Source organism: Eptatretus burgeri, chromosome 9 (assembly GCF_056783735.1).
Source record: "Eptatretus burgeri isolate ZD-2024b chromosome 9, Ebu_testis_v1, whole genome shotgun sequence".
NCBI lineage: Eukaryota > Metazoa > Chordata > Myxini > Myxiniformes > Myxinidae > Eptatretus > Eptatretus burgeri.
In genome coordinates this window covers 97,903,358-97,924,752 of record NC_140969.1, presented here as the reverse complement: position 1 = coordinate 97,924,752, position 21,395 = coordinate 97,903,358, and the positions used below count along the sequence as shown (strand labels likewise).

Sequence of the window (21,395 nt, the reverse complement as noted above, 5' to 3'; positions counted from 1 at the left end):
GAAAGAACAATGAAAATAGAGATTACAGGATGTAAGGGGTAATTATGGAGCGCGTCACACAGCAGAAGGATCTGGGGGTGGTGATAGATATGGGAGGTAAGCAGGCAGCACAATGAAACGGAAGACCAAGAAAGAACCCAAAGAAGTAAAGAGCAAAGATGGAGTCATCAGGAGGAACCTGAATAGGATTTGGGTTTCAGCCACGACTCCACAACCTTCAAACCCATCCAGATACAGCCAAGGGAAATTTCTGCAAGGATTAACTTCTTCGATAGACAATGAAAGAGGAGTTGAGAGTAAAAGAGATGAATGAGAAAAAGTTGGAGGGAGGGGAAACACCAAAAGCTGAGTTGAAGACCAAGATGGAGGGGGATTTGGGCAAACAATGGGTGTGGGAAGATGCTTTTAATCGTCAAAATAAAAATGTTTTCCCCATTTATATTTCATCATCCTTGGGATATCGCCGAGTATGACTCATTGTTCTCATCCCCACTCCTCCACTTATTCCTCCAATGAAATTTTTGTTTTGATGGATCTATTTAGTCTGGTGTTGGTGTGGTGTACACATGATGTGCCAAACGTCCTCTTCCTCCTCCTCCTCCTGTGTCTGGTTTCTTTCTTATTAACCTTGACACCTGCATTTACTCTTTGGATCAAGGTGTATGTGCTTGAGGTTTGGTCATCAGTTGTGTGCTTACGTCATGGTGGTGATCTGTGCTTGATTTGCAGACGTTTACAGCGAGCACTTCCTGTTGCACTGTGGCTCAAGCAATGAATAAGACTGAACCGACCTTTTCTGCTGAGCTCGATATCGTACGACATCAGCCAACCGGTGAAGCTTGATTCTGGTTTGTTGTTGTCTCCCTGTATATAAGTGTGTGCAAGTTGCACGGTTGCGTCTGAACGGGGTAAACGTTGTCACCGCAGTACATACAATGCTGGATGATTCCTCATTCAAGAGCTCTTGGATCCAGACGGTGCATGCGGAGGTTTACAAATACAGATGCTTCGGCAATTTTGAGTTATCTGCATTTTTTGTTGTGCACATTGGTGGTGTGTAGGCTCGGAGTTGTTGGTTTGCTCGCCTACCGGAAATAATGATGATAGTAATATAACCACAATCTATTGTGTCAACGTATAATTACCTTTCTGTTGATTTGCTTCACTGTTGTGCTGTCATGGGATATCCATAGCAAATTCCACAAATATTCCCTTGCAACAGCCTGGTAGAACTGGGTTATCTGCGAGTTTTTATTTTTTACTGAATTGGAAATTAACCCTTTTAATCCTAGTGGCCATTTTATCGACTGCGATTCAAACCTCCATCTACCTGAGCGGCCGGATTTCTCTCCAGGGAGCCCAGGGTGGGGAAGGTGAAGTTTTTAAGGAGCTCAGGGTTGAAGGGTTATAAAAAAAAAAAATGTCGGTCTGTTTTCTCAATTACGCTCGATCTGTACAGCTGATTGCGGGGTAGAAATGATGAACATCTGAACGCCTATTCATAAAATGCAAGCTTGACAAGCACTCATCTTGTGAAATGGGCACCGCATTGTCAATGAATGCAAGGAACCAATGGAGTAGGACCATTTGGTTTGTTTGCTACCAAAGGTGTGTGTTCTATCATAGGGTCTCTCATCCATATGTGGTGGCTTTTAAAATTTGGACTTGGCCAATAACTTCTGAATTGATTCTCCAGCGTTCCCAGAACGGCATTTTACCAACTTTTGTTTGCCGTCTTTCACGCCACAACTTGGCAGCCCATCTTGAAGCACCAACTACTTGTGCGTTTGTGTAATGAGCTTTTTTTTCAATTGATTCCAAACTGTTTGAAAAATCTTCAACTGGCTCGCTTGGATGTCTAAATTTTCTTTACTGTTATATGCCGCCGTTAAATAAAACTCGATCTGAATAAATTTTTGTTGAGAAAATTTTTAATGTGTTTTATAAAAGAAAGAAAAAGTTTGTGCGCAATTGTCATCTTTACATTGGCTGCTGGTTTTAAAATGCAAAAGGTTGTCACAACCCAAATGTGGATACCTTGCACCTCAATGTCATCATTTATTTTTTGTTTTTTTTCCAATAGTGCGAAGAGGTAGCATGAAGGATTCTGGAATGAGACTTGTTCACAGGGAAACCCTGTTGTTTGCTGATGTGAGCACCCTGCTCGCACAGACGTTCAGCTACGGTGACAAGGAAGAGTCGTACGGTGTTCAGATATCTTCGGAAGTTCTGGAGCGGGTAACTTGCAAAGTTTGAGTTCACAAGTTTCCATTGATTTTATAGAAATGTTTGAACAGCTGTCATTACTCACTTTAAATTAAAAGTTGTGCTATTTTGCAAACTCTCCCTCCCTTCTTCCACCCCCCCCCCTTTTCCCTATCAACAAGAGATATTTGCATTGTTTGTCAACAAGCTACTAAATGAGGGTTTGCTTGCAAATTGTGTGAACATGTCCTAATATCATGCACTTTATCTCCAGTCAAGTAGAGAGAATGCTGCGTATCCAGGTATTGCACCTTGTGATATCGACGAAGATGAGGTGAAGCGAACTGTGCCTGTCCATCGCTCACGTTGTTCGTGTGCAGCTCCAGTAACAGGTGACGATGCGGAAGTTTTGACCGTAAACCTAAAATCCCTCGGGCTCCAATGGGCAGCTGATGAGGTTGTTTTATAGGATCACCTAATCGGTTTGTTTGTCCAGCAAATATGTACCTGTTGTAAAAGGTATATTTCACGGAGCTCAGTTTGAACATTTCTAATGCCGTGTTTATTTTTATTTGTTAAATTAATTATTGGATTGTATGCAATCGGGAAATTCGTTATGAACATGTATTTCGTATTTAACAGCCTCCGTTGGACTTGGTCTGAAGGGGGAGAGTGGGGGGGCTCGTGGATTTTGTCTGTGCGTGCATCCGCAACAATATCTCAGACATGTATGGACCAATTTTTCGATTAGTATTTGGCACAAAGGCAACGCGTGATTGTATACATACGCACATCATTTTGTTGCGCGATGCGGTCAAAGATGGCCGACTGGCGGCCATTTTGTTACTCGAATGTGTCCCCAACCATTTCTCAGACGTGCGCAGTCCGATTTTTGTTCGAACTTGGCACAAGCGCAGTACACGATGACATACACATGCACCTCACTTTATTTCGCGATCTGATCAAAGATGGTAGACTGGGGGCCATTTTAGTTGTACATAAATATGGGCTAGCCTTTGAACTCCATACAGCAAAATTACTAAAACAACAGGAGCTACGACATTGTCTTCTGTTTTTTTTTTTTTTCACTCATTGGTTACTAGCACTGATTCCTAGTGTTGTCAGGCAACACTGGTTTCCTCCTCCAACCCCTTCCCCCCTCTCATACCACTCCTCCCTCTGCCTCCTCCCCTCCCTCTAGACTCCAACCTTACCCCTCTCCTACCCCTGCCCTGAAAACTGATATTGTCATTCGTAACCTGTCATTCCACATTACTTTTTCACAAGATCTCCAGAATGATCCACGCATTTCTGCCAGTACTGTACAAGCTTAAAAATCCCGTCCAGGTCGAAGTCCATTCCCATCTTCCAACACTTTGCAACAAGCTATGCACAGCTATCTGGACTGTCATCATTTTCAGAGTGCTCACCTCTCATGTGATCTTTCAAGGGACCAAGTCTGGACTGTATGTGGCATAGGGGAGCACTTCCCAGCAATTCCTTGAGATTTCCTTCAAAGTCTGAGAGGTCCAGCGTTGTCGTGTTAAGAGCTGACTGCTTGTTTTTTCATCGAGCGCTTTCCCCGAAGTGCACGTTTCAGTATGTCGAGTGTATGAACCATAGCGAGTCACGTTCATAGTTTCCCCTTTGGGCAGGAAATTGACCAGTATGCATCCCTCGACATCCCAGAAGAATGTTGCCGGCGGAGGATACTCTTTTGGAAGCCACCTTTTTTTGGAGAAGTGGAGTGATGCCATTCCATGCTTTGTAACTTTGTTTCTGGGTCAAAATGGTGGAACCGGCTTTCATCACCAGTCACGATAAGGAATAGGAAGGCATCGCCCTTGGCAGCATGTCGTTGAGGCCACTGTGATTGCACATCCACGCGCGTGTTTTTGTGTTCCTCCGTAAGCAAACGGGGAACAAAGGGAACAAACGTTCTAATATACCAAGGTCGCTATCATCTCCTGTATGGCATGATGTCCTATGCCAAGCTGTGATGTCCTCACTGATCTGCTCGTTGCATTCAGCCGACCACAGCATAGCTGATCGGCGATGTCGGTGGTTCTGTCTTTGAAGCTTCACTCGCCTTCTGACACTGCAAGCGCCCATGCAGGTATCTCCATACACCTGTCTCAATCGGCCATAGATATCTGCGGCTGAGTTCTCCTTCATAAGGATTTCAAGTGTTGCATCTTGGTGAAACGATACCTCATTGACTGCCATTTTTCCACAATGGGTTATGGGAATACCAGTGGTGTGCATGCGTTGAGTGTTGTTTGTTGCATTGGACAGATGGATAGATGTCGCGAATAACTCGGGTTCTACGATACTCTGCACAAACGTGTTGTGGAATCCATTGATGCTCATTACTTTTCGTACGACCCTCGTACACATTGATGTTAGCGCTGCTGAAGCGGTCTCGTGGAATGGGTTGTTCTGGTTGATTTGCCATTCCCTTCAGAGCAGGAGGTATCTGCGATGATATAATTTGTTCAGGTTGCTGGCGATCACTCCCCTACTGTGCATCGAGGGCACTGTGGGATCTTTAATGTCCATCAAGTGTTGACGGGCAGGATAGCTAGTTTAATGTCCACCTGATTGATGGTACACGCATTGAACTGCCTTGCATGCAAAATGCCAGGATGACAGTTGATAGCTGAGTTGGGATTTGAACCCACACTAGACACTAGACAGCTCAGACTCTGACCTATCCTACGAGCCTGTAGATGAGGATGTACGAGTAGAATGCATGCTCGTGCTGTACCGAGCACTCGCGCTGGGTCACCCAATCAAAAATGGCTTATTTAGACTTTGCTAAAACAACAAGGAGATTGTTTACAACGAGCAAAAACTCGCTCAAATACAATGATGGCCCAATTTCCTTCATGGATACATTCGTACCGTGTAGCCTGCGGAGACTCTGCACCCTGTGAATATGAATTTTCATTCTGTGCAACAAAAATATATTTTCTTGATGCAATCGGGTTCGATTCCCAACAGAGCCTTGAAGTGCAAACCAAGTTCTGCCCCCTTTCCCGAATGAGGGAGGCACCTGACGTATGCGAGTCAATCACCCAGAGTGGCGTTATTTCACTTTTATTTATTTATTTGTTTTGTTGTTGGTTTTTTTTTTGGGGGGGGGGGATGTTGTTCTGCTTGTGAAAATAATGCAGAATGGCAAATTGAGCGGTGAAGAATAAAAATATATTTTGTTTAAAATATATTTTGTATATAATATATATGTATATAAAAAAATATTTTGTTTCTCCCCTCCCCCCTCCCCCCAAAATAAAAATATATCTGTTCCCTCCGGGGTGATGAGTGCAGCGTCAATGTGACGGGGATTGTGAAGCCAAATTATTGTTGTGCTTCCGCACCAAGGGTGCCGGAGGCATTATATTTCCTGGTTGTCCGTCCGTCCGGATTTTCGTTTACGCAATAACTCAAGAAGCAAATTGTAGAATTTCATCAAACTTGGTACGAAGGTAAAGTTAGACAGGGCAATTAAGTGATTAGATTTTGGGCCAGATGTGATAAAGGTCAAGGTCAAACTCTGAAATTTTACTGTTTACGCCCCAACTCAAATATTGGACAGAATTTCATCAAACTTGATAAAAAGGTAAAGTAAGACAGGGCAATTAACTGATTAGATTTTGGGCCAGATGTGATAAAGGTCAAGGTCAAACTCTGAAATTTTACTGTTTACGCCCCAACTCAAATATTTGATCAAAATTTCATCAAACTTGGTAAAAAGGTAAAGTTAGACGGGGCAATTAACTGATTAGATTTTGGGCCAGATGTGATAAAGGTCAAGGGTCAAATATGTCAATACTCAAGTGTTTGTGCGGGAGAGCGGAGGCATACCCGTCGACTGCGCGCAGTTGAATTGCTCGTTTATTTTTATTGTTGGAAACCTGGCTGTGCCGCTGATGCAACGCCCCTGTTACCAGTAAGCTTGTACTCATTTTGCCGACCTCAGAGGGATGACCGGCTGAGTCGACCCACCTAGTGTTATTTCAACGGGACGACCGGCTCAAACTCAAGACCCTAAGATCTTAAGCCAACCATCTTAACAGTTGTGCCAACACGGGCTTATCCAAACGATTGACTACATGGCTAACCGAACACCAGTTGTACCACCACCGAGATGTAGAATTAAACTTCAGGTCTCGTATTACTTGTGTTCTGGAGATGTCGCAAGTAATTGTGCCATAGAATTGTCACTCGTGTGAATTAAACTTCACGAAAATAAGATTGTGCTGATGCACATCATGTGTCTCTATCCCCGCAGATCGTAAGACTGCGTTAAAATGGAAAGGGAATTTCTCGAGCTCTTCACATTATTACTATGTGTACTCGAGCAAGGTGTTTATCGGTGGTATCCCGTGGACCATGACAGAAGGTGAGTCTGAATGAAATGGTAGAGGGCCTTGTGAGGTTTGGAGAAAAGGTTGAAGGTTGTGAAGATGTTATTCAATCTACTGTACAAAAGGCTGATTGGTCTGTAGTTAAAGGGATCAATTTTTTCCCCTTGTTTATGTAATGCAGCGATGTTTGATTGATGTTCGAAGCATATGGAGCAGGTGTCGTGGAGGGAAAGGAGGGGGGGGGGTGTGGATTGAGACTACATGGGGCCACCATGTACATTGAATACCTCTTCCTTTCTTTCCTTTTATGTGGGCTCCTGCTACTTCTCAGTAATATGCTCTCATTCCTTGCTGTATATTATGCATATTATAATGTTTTGGATTTTCAAGTTGGCTGTGTACAGGGGAGGGGGGGGGGGTGACCACAAAGGTGCAAATTTTAAGTGTATCACCTGTTTGGTTTTGCACCATTGAGCAGGGCCTGAAGAGAGTAGTTTGTTTCACTGCTGCTCCACTTTGCTTGGGTATCACGGATGGCCTGCATATTAGTCATGACGATGGAAACTTTACAGCCATGTTGATTCTCTGAGTAGTGTGCTTCTAAAATGATTGATCCCATACAAACCTGTTATTGGGGGCTCTCTGGGGTTTCTGACGACAAGCGTGCACTGTGATGGAACTTGTGAACTGACTTGGGTTCCATCACTCGTGGGTAGCCCTTTCAGGTGTTGAAAGCAAGTTTTCTTGCAATTACTTTGCCAAACGTCTCCCTCCCTGCACAAACGAATTTAAACTACCTCGGTTGCAAACTTCACTTGGATTTGAACAAACTCTATTTGCAATTTGGTTTTGAGCAACAGTACACAAGGTTGTGTGGTGTGGGTTAATTATACTTTTAATGTTGATTGTTTTTATTTTTATTTATTTATTATTATTTTTTTTTTAAAAGCACAACTCTTGAACAAAGTTCACAACTTTGGGTCACTGACTGTGGAATGGCCGAACAAAGACCAGTATTGTGGATCCAATTTCCCTCGAGGTGAGTCTTTCTGTGAAAACTTTTTTATTAGTACCCAAAGCAGTGTCTGTCTCTGTCTGTGTGTAACGTTCCATAGCACCTATGATTGGACAATTCGCCTGACCCCATCCACAATTCCAACCTGAAAAATCATATGGCCACCATGTTGGTGCTACGGGAATCCAAAAACCTCTTCAGAGCAGTCGTATGCACCATTGCCATGCCCTCCCTATAAGTTTTCCATTCGGCGTAAAACAACCAAAGCTGTTGTAAATTCTCTATGTAAATGTGTACCATGTACCATCACCTGGTGGTGTAAACAGAGGATATTCCAATTTCCTTTTATACCTGGGCAACACAGAGGTTAAAACACTTTTTGCACGGGTAAGTGTGCTGCCTTCCTTTCTCTCCCCCCCCCCCCCCAAGAAGAAAAAAAGAGGAGCCTGTCATGTGTGACATTTCTAGCTGGAAGAGACATCAGGATGAATAGGGGGAAGGGGAGCGGGGAGGAAGGGGGTGTTGGGGTGAGATTGAGAGGTTAACGGTTGCTCAGGCCTCTTTATATTCAGTGAATATTTTTTGTTGTTTTTTGTCCTTTGACATTTTACCCCAATTATTCACTATTGTTCTCTATGTTCTCATGAACTTGACAATTTAATGACAAAAGCTCAAATGTTTTTTTTTTTTTTTTTTTTTTTTTTTTTTAAAGAAAAAAGTTTTGGCCTTCACATGTAACCGCTACTGCTGCTCGTGACATGTTCTCCTGCAGGTTATGCGTACATGGTGTTTAGATCGGAGGCTGGTGTGCGGATGCTGCTCAATGCATGCTCTTGTAAGGAGGATTCACTCGGTCGTAGACGCTTCCTTTACAAGCTCATGTTAAGTGGTTACCACAAACAGGTGTGTGCCTCGTGTGTTTTCAACATCGACGACACTTGCGAATCAACAGCACTAGTTGTGTAATAAACCAACCACCACCGAGAAATCCCATCCATGATGAAACTGGCAACTGATTTGATTCATTTTAGTGAAGTGCTGTTTACTTGTGCCATTTTGTTTTGTTTTCGGTGATTTGATGACATTTCTAGCCGGATGATTATTATTTATTTATTTATTTTTACTACTGGAAGCTCTCGAGAGAAGAGTGACAGAATGACCTCTGGAAGGTGCCTCCATCAACTGGAGAACCAAGCAATAAAGGAGTTGAGGTGTACAGACAGCCTGGATTTTGGAAGTTTAATCAGGAGGGGGCTGCTGGAAGAATGCGTGCATTATGGGGTAGATGGGGAGGTTTGAAGGACAGAACAGAGGGCGGAATGTTTGAAAATAGACATTACAAACCGGGCAACCAAGCTGCCTGTGACGTGAGAACAAACCTTGTGCTATGGGCTACAACATGGGATATTTCAATAATTTTGAGGTCTTTAGATTCCCCATAATTTATATGAGAGGTAGATGTCATGTTGGGGTGCCAGCCCATAGGGGAGAGCAGTACTCCATTAAACCCTGGATAAAGGCCTTAGACTATGAATACAGTCGTTTTTATTCTCCCCCCCCCCCATGGAAAATACTAAGATCGACTAGGATGCTCAATCTGCGGCTGGTTTTGGAGGCCAGCTTTACTACTTGTTCAGCCTTGGAAATAGTCCTGGCTGATGGTGAGGGAGAAAATCATCTTGAAGAGCAGTTTTTTTTCTTTTTGTTTCTTTATTATGTACACATTGTCAAGTCTCATATGAGAGCAAACACACAATGCACAGCAAGGTGGGTGGGAGAGGAAGGACAAAACAGTGGGGAACAGACATGGAGAGGGATGGGGTGGGGAACACGGGGTATACAAGATGGACACGACAGGGAATTTGAAGGAGGTGGGTTTGAGGTGGATTAACGGGGGTAGAAAAGATTGTGGTTTTGGATGGGGAAAATGAGAGGTGGTGGTGAACAGCTGTTTTGGAGGCCTGGAGGGAAGAATGGGATTGAACAGTGAGGGAGTTTATTCCAAAGGTGGGGAAAAAGAGGAATGAAAGAGTGAAGGTGAGCAGTGATTTGTGATTTTGGTAGTTTTAGCAGAAGGGGGTTGCTGGCGAACTTTGAGTTCCCTGTGGAAATATGGTGGGGGCATATCACAGACAGAGGAGACGGTGGAAGACAAAGGCCACCGACCTACTTGCGGTGAGAGTGAGAGGCCAAAAGACTCAGCCTCACTATGGGAGATACCAATGATTCTAAACACCTTGGTTTCCACAGCGTGAAGCCGAGAGGCAGGAGCACCAGCCCAGAGTGGAGAGCAGTACTCCATCAGGCTGTGGATGAAAGCTTTGTATGTGATCAGGATCTCAGGTGGGCCGAGGAAGGACTTTGCATGACTGAGGATTCCCAGTCGGCAACTGGCTTTGGAGGCGGGGTTGGAAATGTGGCTTTACCAGGAAAGATCATGGCAAATAGTGAGACCCAGAAGCTTGAAAGGACTTCTTCCAGAGGATTGTTGAGAAAGTACATTGGGGGGGGGGGGTCCAGTTCCAAACGGTTCTTTCGGAGAGACATCGAGAGAGTGTGAGATTTGTCCGGATTGAAAGACATGTTCCACGTGTTGGACCAGTTTGCGATTTTACCCAGATCTGTAGAGCGCGAAGAAGCTGCGGCTTGCCAGTCTGAGGGATGACAGATGGTATGGCAGAGGGTGGAGTCATCAAAGAGATAAAGAGGATTTTCTAGAGTCTGAGAGATCATTGATGAAAACCAGAAAAAGAACATGACCCAGAACGCTGCATTGAGGAACTCCAGCCTGGACAGGAAGAGGGGATGAGAGAAAGAGTTGAGTGGATATTTGTCTGGGAAGGAGATAAATACAATGTTTTTACGTTGCTGAGCTGCTTTTGTAGTTTATCCTTCATTGGCCTCAAACTGCACGTGGAGAAAGATGGCGTTAAAACATTAGACGTAGGTGGAGGCCATTCAGCCCATCATGCCGGCACCACATCAACCCCGCACCGATTTAATCAAAATAAGAAAAATGCAAAAATAAATATTTTAATTGAGTTTCTTGTGAGATTTACTCAAGTTTAATTGTATTTGCTGTGGCGTGTAAATTTGTAACAGTAATGTTTTGGCAACTTCGTCCTCGTTCCTCATTCCCGTTTCTGGCAAAACACGGTGCTGTCATATCTTGTGACACGATGGCATCAGAAATTTGGCTCTGATTGTCTGAGAAAGATTTGTGTATAACGGAATACAGGAGAAACATAAGCAGTTGATTGTCCACTTATTTATTTTTGTAGACTCATCAACAACAAACTTACTTGGTGTTCACTGCAAAGCAAATTCATCTTCCAGGCCTTGACTCTCTTTAGGAAGTTGGAATTGCAGAAAAAAAAAATTCCCCCCACAAATTAAAAACAAGAAGTCATGATGGTTTCATATTCTGTGGCCAATCTCTCACGGTGTAGTTCGACTATTTTTTTTTCCCTGTAGATGATGCGACTCCTGATCTCGGTGGTTGATTGAGACACGTTTTCAGATGTCATCAGATGCAACGTTGATGCACAACTGAGAAAACATCACAGACCTGTTCACTGCTCGGTCGTATCAACATAATACAAGCACTTTGTCTTTTTTTTTGTCCTTTGTGTGTTTGAAAGACTGGATGAATTTGATACGTTCGGGTGGTTATGAAATTGTGTACGAGGTTGCAATATCAGCTTTTTTTAAACTGTCTGCTATTGTTTGCCTTTCACCGTGTTGGCGATTCGAAAACATTTTGGCCACAAGTCCATGAAAATCTTGGAGATAGTGTTGCCATGCTGTAGAACACAGGTGGATCTAACCCTTCACTCTTGAGCTTGTTAAAATTGTATTTTATTTTTATCTACCAACATAAAAAACTGTGTGAATTTGGCTGTCTCTTCATAAGGACGATTCAAGAAGGGTTTTGAAGGCCGATTTCTCTTTTTTTTTTTTAAACACTACTGTGTTCACTATTAGTGGGGCAACTTAGCTAAATATAGCATAACAATTGTGTATTTTGTGAGGAAAGCACCAAATTTGGCACACTAGTAGCCTATCATATTATGAACAGATTTGGATATTGGACCATCTCAAAATTTTTGATGGCAGTGAAAAATGGCTGCCACAGCCATCAGCGGCTGAATTTGAGATGGCCCAATATCCAAATGTGTTCATAATATGATAGGCTACTAGTGTGCCAAATTTGGTGCTTTCCTCACAAAATGCACAATTGTTATGCTAAGTTGCCCCACTATATGGTCTATTTTGAGGATAAAAAAACTCGAAAAACTTTTTCCATAAAAGAGGAATTACTTGGAAATAGTGACTTGTAAATTGAACATCAAGGGTGGTGTAAAGAACCTTATTTATTTTTAGCTCGCCTGTTCGAAGAACAAAGAGCTATAGCGATACCCCCAGCGTCAGCGTGAACGTCAGCGTGAAAATGTTAAAGTTTTTGGTGCAAGTTATTTCCTTTCTAATGTTTTTATCAACCACACTATTTTTTACTGATTACAATATACAAATACATATATTGCTTTAAAATTATTTGGATCAGACTTCACTGCAATGCTTTATAAAAATATTATTAGACGAGTCTTTTAAAAACGATAAATGTATAAACAGGCGAGCATTGGGTGGCTTTGACACCAACTCTCTGGTTTAATACCTAATAAAAGGTGCAAGGAGGTGAAATTCATTGCACAACACGTGTAACGCACACAGAGTAAAACGAGTGTTCCTTTCGAGCCGAAGGGTGTCTAATAAAGAAGATGTAAGCATACTTGACGCTCGGCCGAGGCGTCGAACTTTGGCGTGCTCACAAGGCTGTCCCATGGAAATGAGACGTCCCAGAAGATAAAATAGGATTACATCTGGACATGTAGTGTTTTTTTTATTTATTATTATTATTATTTTTAATGATGCTTTCTCTTGCTACGAAACATCATAATCTTCCAGTCTCCTTGAATGTTTAAATAAAATAATTCCAACCCGTCATTTTTGACGGGCTTTTATACTGGTATGTAAAATGCTTTCTGGATCGAGAGAGGAAGACGAGCTTCCGAGAAGCCTTTCCAGCAATGGTGATTATGAGGTTTCCATGAAAGTGCAGAAGAAACCTTGACGTGCGACATTCCAATGTCCGAGGATCGTTCAAGTTGTTTGTCGAACATGAGACGAGGAACATTTAATGTTTTTCTCACTGGAGATGAGAAAGGACTGCATTCTTGTTTGAAAGAAACCAGGTAATCCGAGTCCCACTTGATGGTGTTACTGGACGGTGGAGTCTTCTGCAAACAAGTGAATAGGGCTGGTTCTGTGTGACATGAGGTCTTTGACGGGCAAGAACAGGATTGGTGAGGTGACTGATTCTCCATGAATAGTGGAGTTTATAGGGAGACTTTTCGAAAGTGCTCCATCCATGCATACAAAGGCGACAAGTATAGTTTGGCAAGAAGCCGTTTATGCTAAACCTTGACTAAAGCTTCACTCGGTTCTCCCAAGGATTTGAGAGTTGAAGCTGCCAAAGGTCAGCAGGTTCCTGGTGGATGAAAGCCAAATCTGTGGTCATCAAGGAGAGAGGACTCAGAAAAGAGTTGCTTGTTGATGACCTTCCAGGATTTTGGAGATCCTATGCAGAAGAGCTATTGGCTGGTTGTTGGCAGAGTCTGAAGAATTGCCTTTATTCGGTATTGGGCCAACTGATGTACATTTCCAAGAGGGATCAATGGGTGCCCGGGTGGGATAATTTTTACAACTTTGAAAGGATATAGCAGCCAGTCCTGGGTCACACTTTTTTTTTTTTTCCAAGATGATCGCAGGAACTCCACAGGTGCAACACCCATTTATGGTAGTGAAGAAAATGTGGGCATGCTCATAGCAGTGATTGGACGGTCTTGAGGTGTTTTGCCAGTATCAACGGCAGTTTCGTTGACCGCAAATATAGTGACTGTCAACTTGCATTAGATCGTTGGAAGTGGAGTAAGGGATGATTTACGTAACTTGAACTGCATTTGTCCAAGGAAAAAAAACAAATGATGAATGGGCTTTGAGATGCAGCATGAGTGTGATGGACCAAATGCCTTCATTGACAATGTAAGAAAGTATAGTTTATTGAGCTTTCAACCTTTCAAGGTGGTCAAAAGTGAATGTTCAGCATATCATGATGGTCTCATCTTATTGTTTGCATCTTTATAAACTACAAACTCAAATTTGATCAAGGAGGTCATACTGCCTCCATCCATCCATTGGGACCATACTCTGTGCAGAGCGTTGGTGCTGCCTTAGCAGTCTCCTTGGCTCTTGGGCACAATCCTGGACGGGTCGCCGCTCCGACGCAGATACTGCCTCGATCCTCTTCAAATGGAAAAATTTTAATTGTAGTTGTACAATTATATCCCATCAGGTGGAGGTGATTCCTTGGGTGTTGGGAGACAACAAATGGGAGCTGGAGGGTGCTGTTCCACCACAGGAGAAACACATGGTGTTTGTGGGAGCATTGCACGGCCTGATCACCGCGTCTAATCTGTCCAGCATCATGAACGACCTGTTCGGTGGAGTCGTTCATGTTGGAATTGACATTGACAAGCACAAGTATCCCATTGGTGAGTGGATATTTCTTTTCTTTTTAAAAAAAAATTCTATTTATTGCTTTGAACTTTGGATCCTGGGAGAAGCACATTTGCACAAAAGTATGAGACTTGAATTAATAACTGTCAAACCTGATTAGGGTTTGTTATCTTTTGTTTGTTTGTTGCTTTTTGCAATCTTGGCAAATGACGAAATGAGGTTGTTGATGCAGCACATGATGGAGATGGTCTAAACACTTATTGATGCTGATTAACCTTTTTGCAAAATGTGCCATTGATCTGTTTCTTGCTTGGTCAGGCTCAGGGCGTGTGACGTTTGACAACCGTGAGAGTTACATAGAGGCTCTAACTGCAGCCTTTGTTGAAATAACGACGAAGAGGTTTTCTAAGAAGGTATGCAAACCCAAAATAATGATGTGCTGGACCTTGTGTCCCAAAGTGTTTTTAAATTTTTTTTATTTTTGGTTCAAATCGGCAGCAGAAAAGATTAGAATTGTCAGATTCTGGAAACTGACCATGTTGTCAGATTGTTCATTCAAACAATTCCAAAAAAATAAAATCCAACAGGTGTGTGTCCATTCTCAGAAGGGCCAGAAAACATGTCTAATCTCAAAAATGAACTTTAAAACTTTTCCCCCCCCCCCCAACCTCGTGGTCCCTTTGGTCTGCCTCTGGAGTGTGCTCCTCTTCAATTCCTTCCCTCTTCCAATGGCACCACAGCCAACTGCTCGTGAGAAGGCTGAATGCCTCGATTCTGTTTTCTTCCAAATTTTGTGTCCCTATCCCCTCACTCTTGGTACCCAACTGCTCCTCAACTCTCATTTGCAACTGGACCAGATGGCATCAACTCGCATGCCCTAAAAACCTGCTCTGCTGTTCATGCACGTCTTCTCTGCCATTTTCACCCTATAACTTGCCTGATGTCATCTTCCATCTGCTTGGAAATTGGCCAACAATGCATTACACAAAAAGGTGCAAAGATGTATCTGCTCACTTCTGTTCACCAAGGTCATGGAATCAATCATCACAGTTGATATAAAATCCTTCCTTTTCAACAACAACCATCTGAGATCACCAATTTGGTTTCAGACCACGTCCCTCCACCTTGATGATCCTGCTTCCACTCACCCAACAATGCATGGAGGCCCTCAATGTCAGACGTGAGATCAGGGCCATCTCTATGGACATATCTCATGCTTTTCATACAGTCTGGCATCCTGTCTTACTCTCGAAACTCTCTGCCTATGGTATTCAAGGTCAACTGCAGCATCTTCCCTCTTCATGGTCCATCATCAACCCCTTCTGGTGAAACAACTGAAATCCAGGAGCATTTCTCACCTCCACTCATTTGTTGCTCTCTTTTCCTGCCTGTGAAACCAACTTGCAACAAATTCAATCTCGTTCTTCCCTCCACATCTTCAAAGCAGCTGTTTACCATCTCAGATGCAAAAACATGATATTTTAATTTTATTTTATGTTTTTTTTTTTTTTAAACCCTCATCAACCCCACCCCAATCTTTCCTTCCAAATTTCCAGTTTTTTTCCCTCCTGAGTTCCCTTCTGTATTCCCCTGCCCTCTTCTTCTCCCCTCCCCTCTTCTCCCTCCCCAACAAATCTGTCCATTGAAGGGTGACACGTGAACACACTTCCTCATTGCTATAACATAACCACATGGTTGCTTACTATATACGAGAAGTTCCATATTTGTCTTAACCCTCCAATCTTTTCAGAACCAAATTGGACGTTCCCACTTCTTCCCCCATCAGCAAGGGCCTGTTCTGGGTAGACCAATATTTAAAAGCTGGACACTACTTTTGGCCAGAGCCCGTGCGTAACACCGACCACTATATAATGTAGATGTCAAAGCTCTGAAGATCATTTGCGTGCACAAAAAGGGTGCAAAGACTGACGTATTCCATTCCCACTGCCAGCCGATTGCAGGGTTCTTTCCACTATATCACCTCACGCTACCCATCACTGCTCTGGTCTGCACTCTCATCACTACCAATCATCTGTTTTCCCCCCCCCCTCCCTTGACCCAATTTAATTGGATACTCATTAGCCAATCCACCTTTTATTATATTGTTTTGTTTACATGATTCCACATTGATCGCTCACCCCCATTCCTTCATCTTTTTCTCCCATTTGGTGGAGCCACCTTTCTTCTATCAAGTCCTGTTCCTTCTTTGTCATTTAAGGTGTCAGCTCATAATCTCCATATCAAATACTGTTTGTTTCATAGGTTCTACTCTTAACTTTTCTCTTGTCATTATTTCCATATACTGTGCTGTGCTTGATTTACTGACCCCTGCTTCTGTTTCCTTGCTCTTCCAAGAGCTGAGATTCTACATACAGTATGTACCAGTCAATTTTTCAAAAACACAACTGCCACATCAGCTGTTAAATATTTCACTTGAAGTGTGTGCGTGTCCGTCTCGTCTGTCCATTGGGACCATACTCTGTGCCGTGCATTGGTGCTGCCTAAGCAGTCTCCTTGGCTATTTGGTACAATCCTGGATGGGTCACCACTCCGACACAGGATACTAGCAAGCTGGCACTCATTTTGCCAACCTCGGAAGGATGACGGGCAGAGTCAACCTCACCTGGTATTAATTCAACAGCCAAGTGGGATTTGAACTCAGGATCCTAGGATCCCAAGCCCACCACCATAACCATTAAGTGAACACCAGGTATACTGTGTGTGTATATGTGTACATATATACATTTTTAATTAACATTATTATTATTATTGTTGATTTATTTATCATTATTTTATAATACATGGTTGAGGCTCATGGAAGAGCAATTGTACAAAACAAATTGGAGCAGAGGGAGAAATGAGATGGGCAAATAAGGGATGCATGTAACGATGAGGGTAAGGGAGGATGCAAAAGGTGGACAATATGGATACATAAGGAAAATTGTGCTTGACAAGTTTGTGATGTTTGTCAAGATTTGAGGTCATTGAGGAGAGGGAAGAGGCTGTTGCCTGTCTGTCAAGGATGAGATGTCACAGGACAGGGTTGAGTCATCAGCAGAGAGATGGAGGATTTTCCAGGGAGTCGGTGAGATCATTGAAGATTAGGAATAGTATGGGGCCTAGAACACCGCCTTGTGGTACTCCAGCCTTGACAGGGAGAAGAGATGAAAAGCTTCTGCTGAGAGCCACACGTTGTCTACAAGAGTGGAAGAAGTCAGTAACTCAAGAGTGGAGTTGGCCTTTGATTCCATAGGCAGACAGTTTGGAGAGCAAGGCAGGATTCCAAGCTATGAAAATCTTCAGATATGTCCAGAGACGGCCCTGATATCATGTCTGATATTGAGGGCCTCCACCATTGTTGGGAGATTAGAAGCAGCATGTCCAAGGTAGAGTGATCAGGTTTTAATCTTGATCACAATTGCATATTTGAGTTGAATAGGTGGATCCTGAAACCAAATATATTGATTACTATTGCAACAGACAAATGCAGTTTTAATTTCGTTTCAGCGTAACTCAAAAACTTATTTATTTTTGGTTGGACCACTCAAGTCTTGAGGGGCTCTGGTATGTGGTTCACCAACTTGAGGTGAAATGGTCTAATTATTATCGATGAATGATATAAACTAACTGATGCCGTTTATAAACTGGATCTCGAGCTCGGTGTTTAACATTCCTTCTGTCTCGCTGTGTCTCGAATGCAGATCCAGATTGACCCGTACTTGGAAGATGCGCTTTGCTCGATGTGCAACATCAATCCTGGTGGTTTATTTTGTCGTGAGATGGTAATACTCTCCGCTTTGCCAAATCGCAACTGACAACTTGACACCATTAGCCCTTTACGAATTAGGTGGTTGCCGTGGTTCATTGTGATATTCCGTGGCTCGATGCAAAATATTATGCATTACGTTTGGATTGAGGTGAAATAGCTCGGGTTCAATGGGCAGAGTTGTCTTTTGTATTTGCTTAATAAATATATTACCTTACAAGGAACTTTTCTGGAGGAGGCCATTCGGCCCATCAAGCCTGTGCTATGGTTGTTGGTATGACTGCAGGGGTCCCAAGCTCGGAGGCATACTCGAACCATTACACCACCCCCCTCCCCCATACAGCGGGAGATGTGGTTCTGCAATCCTGTCTGTCTAGGCAATCATTTTTGTACCATTTGAGCTTTTGTCATCAAATTTTCAACAAACCTCAATTATAAGATTATGGAGAACTCTGATCAATAAAATTTACATTATTTCTTTTAATTTTTAAACTCGTTTTCATCAAATTTAGTTTGAGTACAAAGAGGAAGCAGACAGGCTTTATTTTTGCGATTTCTCGTTGAATGAAAAATCTCTGCAGTGGTTAATGTCCAATGATATCTGCATGGTATAATCACAATAGATTACATAAAAAGCCTGAAAATATAAATTTTTTAAAAATAAAATTGTGATGCAAATAATTATAAATGTGCACATTTTGTTTACACCATTTTGCTTCTCAAGCTAATTTTTTTTTAAAGAAAAAAACCTTTTTATGATGCTTGACGTAGATTGACTCTTGCCATCCAACCATAGTTTCATTACCTGTATCCTTCTTCCTGTAGGTGTGCTTGAAGTATTTCTGCAAAATATGCTGGAAGCAGTACCATTGTAAAATTAAAGCTCATTGCCACCAACCTCTGGAACGGACACCACGCAGCAATGCTGGAAGATAAAGGGCATCAGGAAGTGGCTCGTCAGTACAAATGGGAAGCAAGATGTTTACAAGTTGAAGCTTATTGGTTATAGGGTATAACCAAGCTTTATGTATTTTTTAAAATGTAAGCTTTGAATTTGAATTAAAAAAAAATTTGAGCTTGCATTGAAACAATTAGTGCTAAAAGTATGGAAACAATGTGTTGTGAAAATGTTTTCCCCTTGCAGTTTTTGTAATCTATGAAATAAAAGTTTTCTACTATTTTGAATTTGCTTCCTGGAGGATTTGCATCTCATTCAAAAGGTGTGTGTTTGATCACAATATATTTGGTAGTTACTTGTCCAATCTCAACCATGCTTGATGGGGGGGCTAAGGGTCACATGGTGGTGGTTTTTGTGACATCACTTACCCTTATATTTAAGGGGGTTTTATGCCTTGGACAAAATCCATTTTACGATTGCTCATGGTGAGTGTTCTTCCAAGACTGCTTCCAATAACAAGTGATTAGAAGGGCACTGCAGAGCGCATACCTCCACCATGCAATGTTTGATCCATGAGAACACATTGGGCCCATTAACCTTTTGAAACATGCTATATATTGTTTATGACCTTATCTCAATGGTGAACAATATGTTTCACCATTTGAATCCTGAGCTCCCTGACACGGGGCTCCCTCGAGGAAAATCTGGTCACTTAGGTATAATGTAGGTTTGAATTTCTGCCGGTAAACCAGCTGGTTTGGGATATGGAAGTTTGAATGGCAGCTGGTAAAATGGTTAAAAAATATCAACAAAGTTGCCAACTCCTTTTCCCGTTCAGATGCAGTGAGTGGATCTGCCAAGGTCGTACCGGTGATAATGAACGGCTTATTGGGTATAAAAACCCGGCTAAAACTCAGATCCGAACCATGCTGGACCAATGAAAGAAATGACAAACGAACTGGGCACATTTCTACAGTAATTTATTTACAATAAAGACAGAGCAACTTATGGAATATACAAGCAAGAATTTACAATGTTCAAAAACTCACACAGTTGATACTAACAAGATGGGCCCACACACTCATTATTTATTAAAAGACCCCTGCAGCCAGAGAAGGAGAGATGAGCTGGGGGTTGCAGTTCTCTTGGGTACCTGCACTTTGAAGGGGGACTATATATATATATATACACACATATATACACACATATACACACATATATATATATACACACATATACACATATATATATATGTATCTTTCAGCTGCTCCTGTTAGGGATCGCCACAGCGGATCATCCGTTATGATCCGCATACTGATTTGGCACAGGTTTTTACACCAGATACCCTTCCTGACTCAACCCTGGTCACCTCTTTCAACGGATAAGGATTTGGTTTCGCCATTATTCCGGGCTGCCCTACACCCTCATAGCATGGTCCAGCACAGAGCTCCTGTCCTAAAGCAATCCTCCAACCCAAAGATCCAAGTTGCCAGATTGCAGGTGCACGCCACGACGCCCAGAATATATATATATATATATATACACACACACACACACACACACACACACACACACACACACACACACACACACACGGTGCTGGTGCAATGGTTAGGGCAGCAGCTTGGGACCCAAAAGGTCCTGAGTTCAAGCCCCGTTGGGCCACTGAAATAATACACCAGGGAGTTGACTCAGCCTGTCATCCTTCCAAGGTCGGCAAAGTGAGTACCAGTGTACTGGGTCGGTGTATACCCTGGTTAAAATAGGTGTACCATATCCCTGTGTCATAAGAGGCGACCAGGGTTGCGTCAGGAATGGCATCCGGCGTAAAACATGTGCCAAATCACGATGCGGATCATACGGATGATCCGCTGTGGCGACCCCAAAACGGGAGCAGCCGAAAAGAAGAAGATATATATATATACATACATACACACACACACACACACACACACACACACACACACACACACACACACACACACACACACACACACACACACACACACACACGTGTGTGTCTTCTTTGGGCGAGCTCCCGTTCGGCGTCGCCACAGCGGATCAACCGTCTCCATTTCGCTCTTTCCTCCACATCTTCCATTGACACTCCAACCACCCGCATGTCCGCCCTCACCGTATGCATGAACCTCTGCTTCCCTCCTGTGCACATGTCCAAACCATCTCAATGTCACCTCTCTCACTTTGTCTCCAAACCATCCTACCTGCGCTGTCCCTCTAATATACTGATTTCTTATCCTATCCATCCTGCCTGCACTCTCTTTTTCACTTCTCTCCCACACTCTCTGTTACTGTGGACAGTTGATCCCAAGTATTTAAACCAATCCACCTTCCCCATCTCAACTCCTTGCAACCGCACCATACCACCATGCTCCCTCTCATTTACGCACATGCACTCCATCTTACTCCTACTGACTATCATTCCCCTTTTCTCCAGTGCGTATCTCCACCTCTCGAGGCTCGCCTCAGCCTGCTCCCTCCTCTCCCTACAGATCATGATGTCATCCGCGAACATCATAGTCCATGGAGACTCCAGTCTGATCTCAT

The 21,395-nt window shown here is 42.8% G+C and overlaps 2 protein-coding genes across 4 annotated transcripts in view; one reads left to right on the top strand and one right to left on the bottom strand.

Moving 5' to 3' along the window:
• The window catches only part of LOC147020710 (cytoplasmic polyadenylation element-binding protein 1-like), a 32,813-nt gene extending 13,648 nt beyond the window's left edge, over window positions 1-19,165 (top strand). The window contains exons 4-13 of the mRNA XM_085896269.1: window positions 730-832; window positions 2,084-2,238; window positions 2,480-2,597; window positions 6,500-6,610; window positions 7,525-7,614; window positions 8,363-8,493; window positions 14,003-14,201; window positions 14,485-14,579; window positions 17,868-17,948; window positions 18,758-19,165. Coding sequence (XP_085752395.1) covers window positions 730-832; window positions 2,084-2,238; window positions 2,480-2,597; window positions 6,500-6,610; window positions 7,525-7,614; window positions 8,363-8,493; window positions 14,003-14,201; window positions 14,485-14,579; window positions 17,868-17,948; window positions 18,758-18,868 — 1,194 coding nt within the window. The 3' untranslated portion in view covers window positions 18,869-19,165. The remainder of the gene's footprint in view (window positions 1-729; window positions 833-2,083; window positions 2,239-2,479; window positions 2,598-6,499; window positions 6,611-7,524; window positions 7,615-8,362; window positions 8,494-14,002; window positions 14,202-14,484; window positions 14,580-17,867; window positions 17,949-18,757) is intronic.
• Window positions 18,461-21,395, bottom strand: part of WDR41 (WD repeat domain 41) — a 39,069-nt gene continuing 36,134 nt past the window's right edge. The window contains exons 13-14 of one of the 3 annotated variants that reach the window (XR_015061931.1): window positions 18,738-18,857; window positions 18,461-18,533 (exon numbers count right to left, since the gene is read on the bottom strand). The gene's annotated coding sequence lies outside the window, so the exon portion shown is untranslated. Of the gene's footprint in view, window positions 18,858-19,793; window positions 20,991-21,395 lie in introns of those variants that run through there. The other 2 variants (XM_085896271.1, XM_085896272.1) reach the window with 2 other exon arrangements.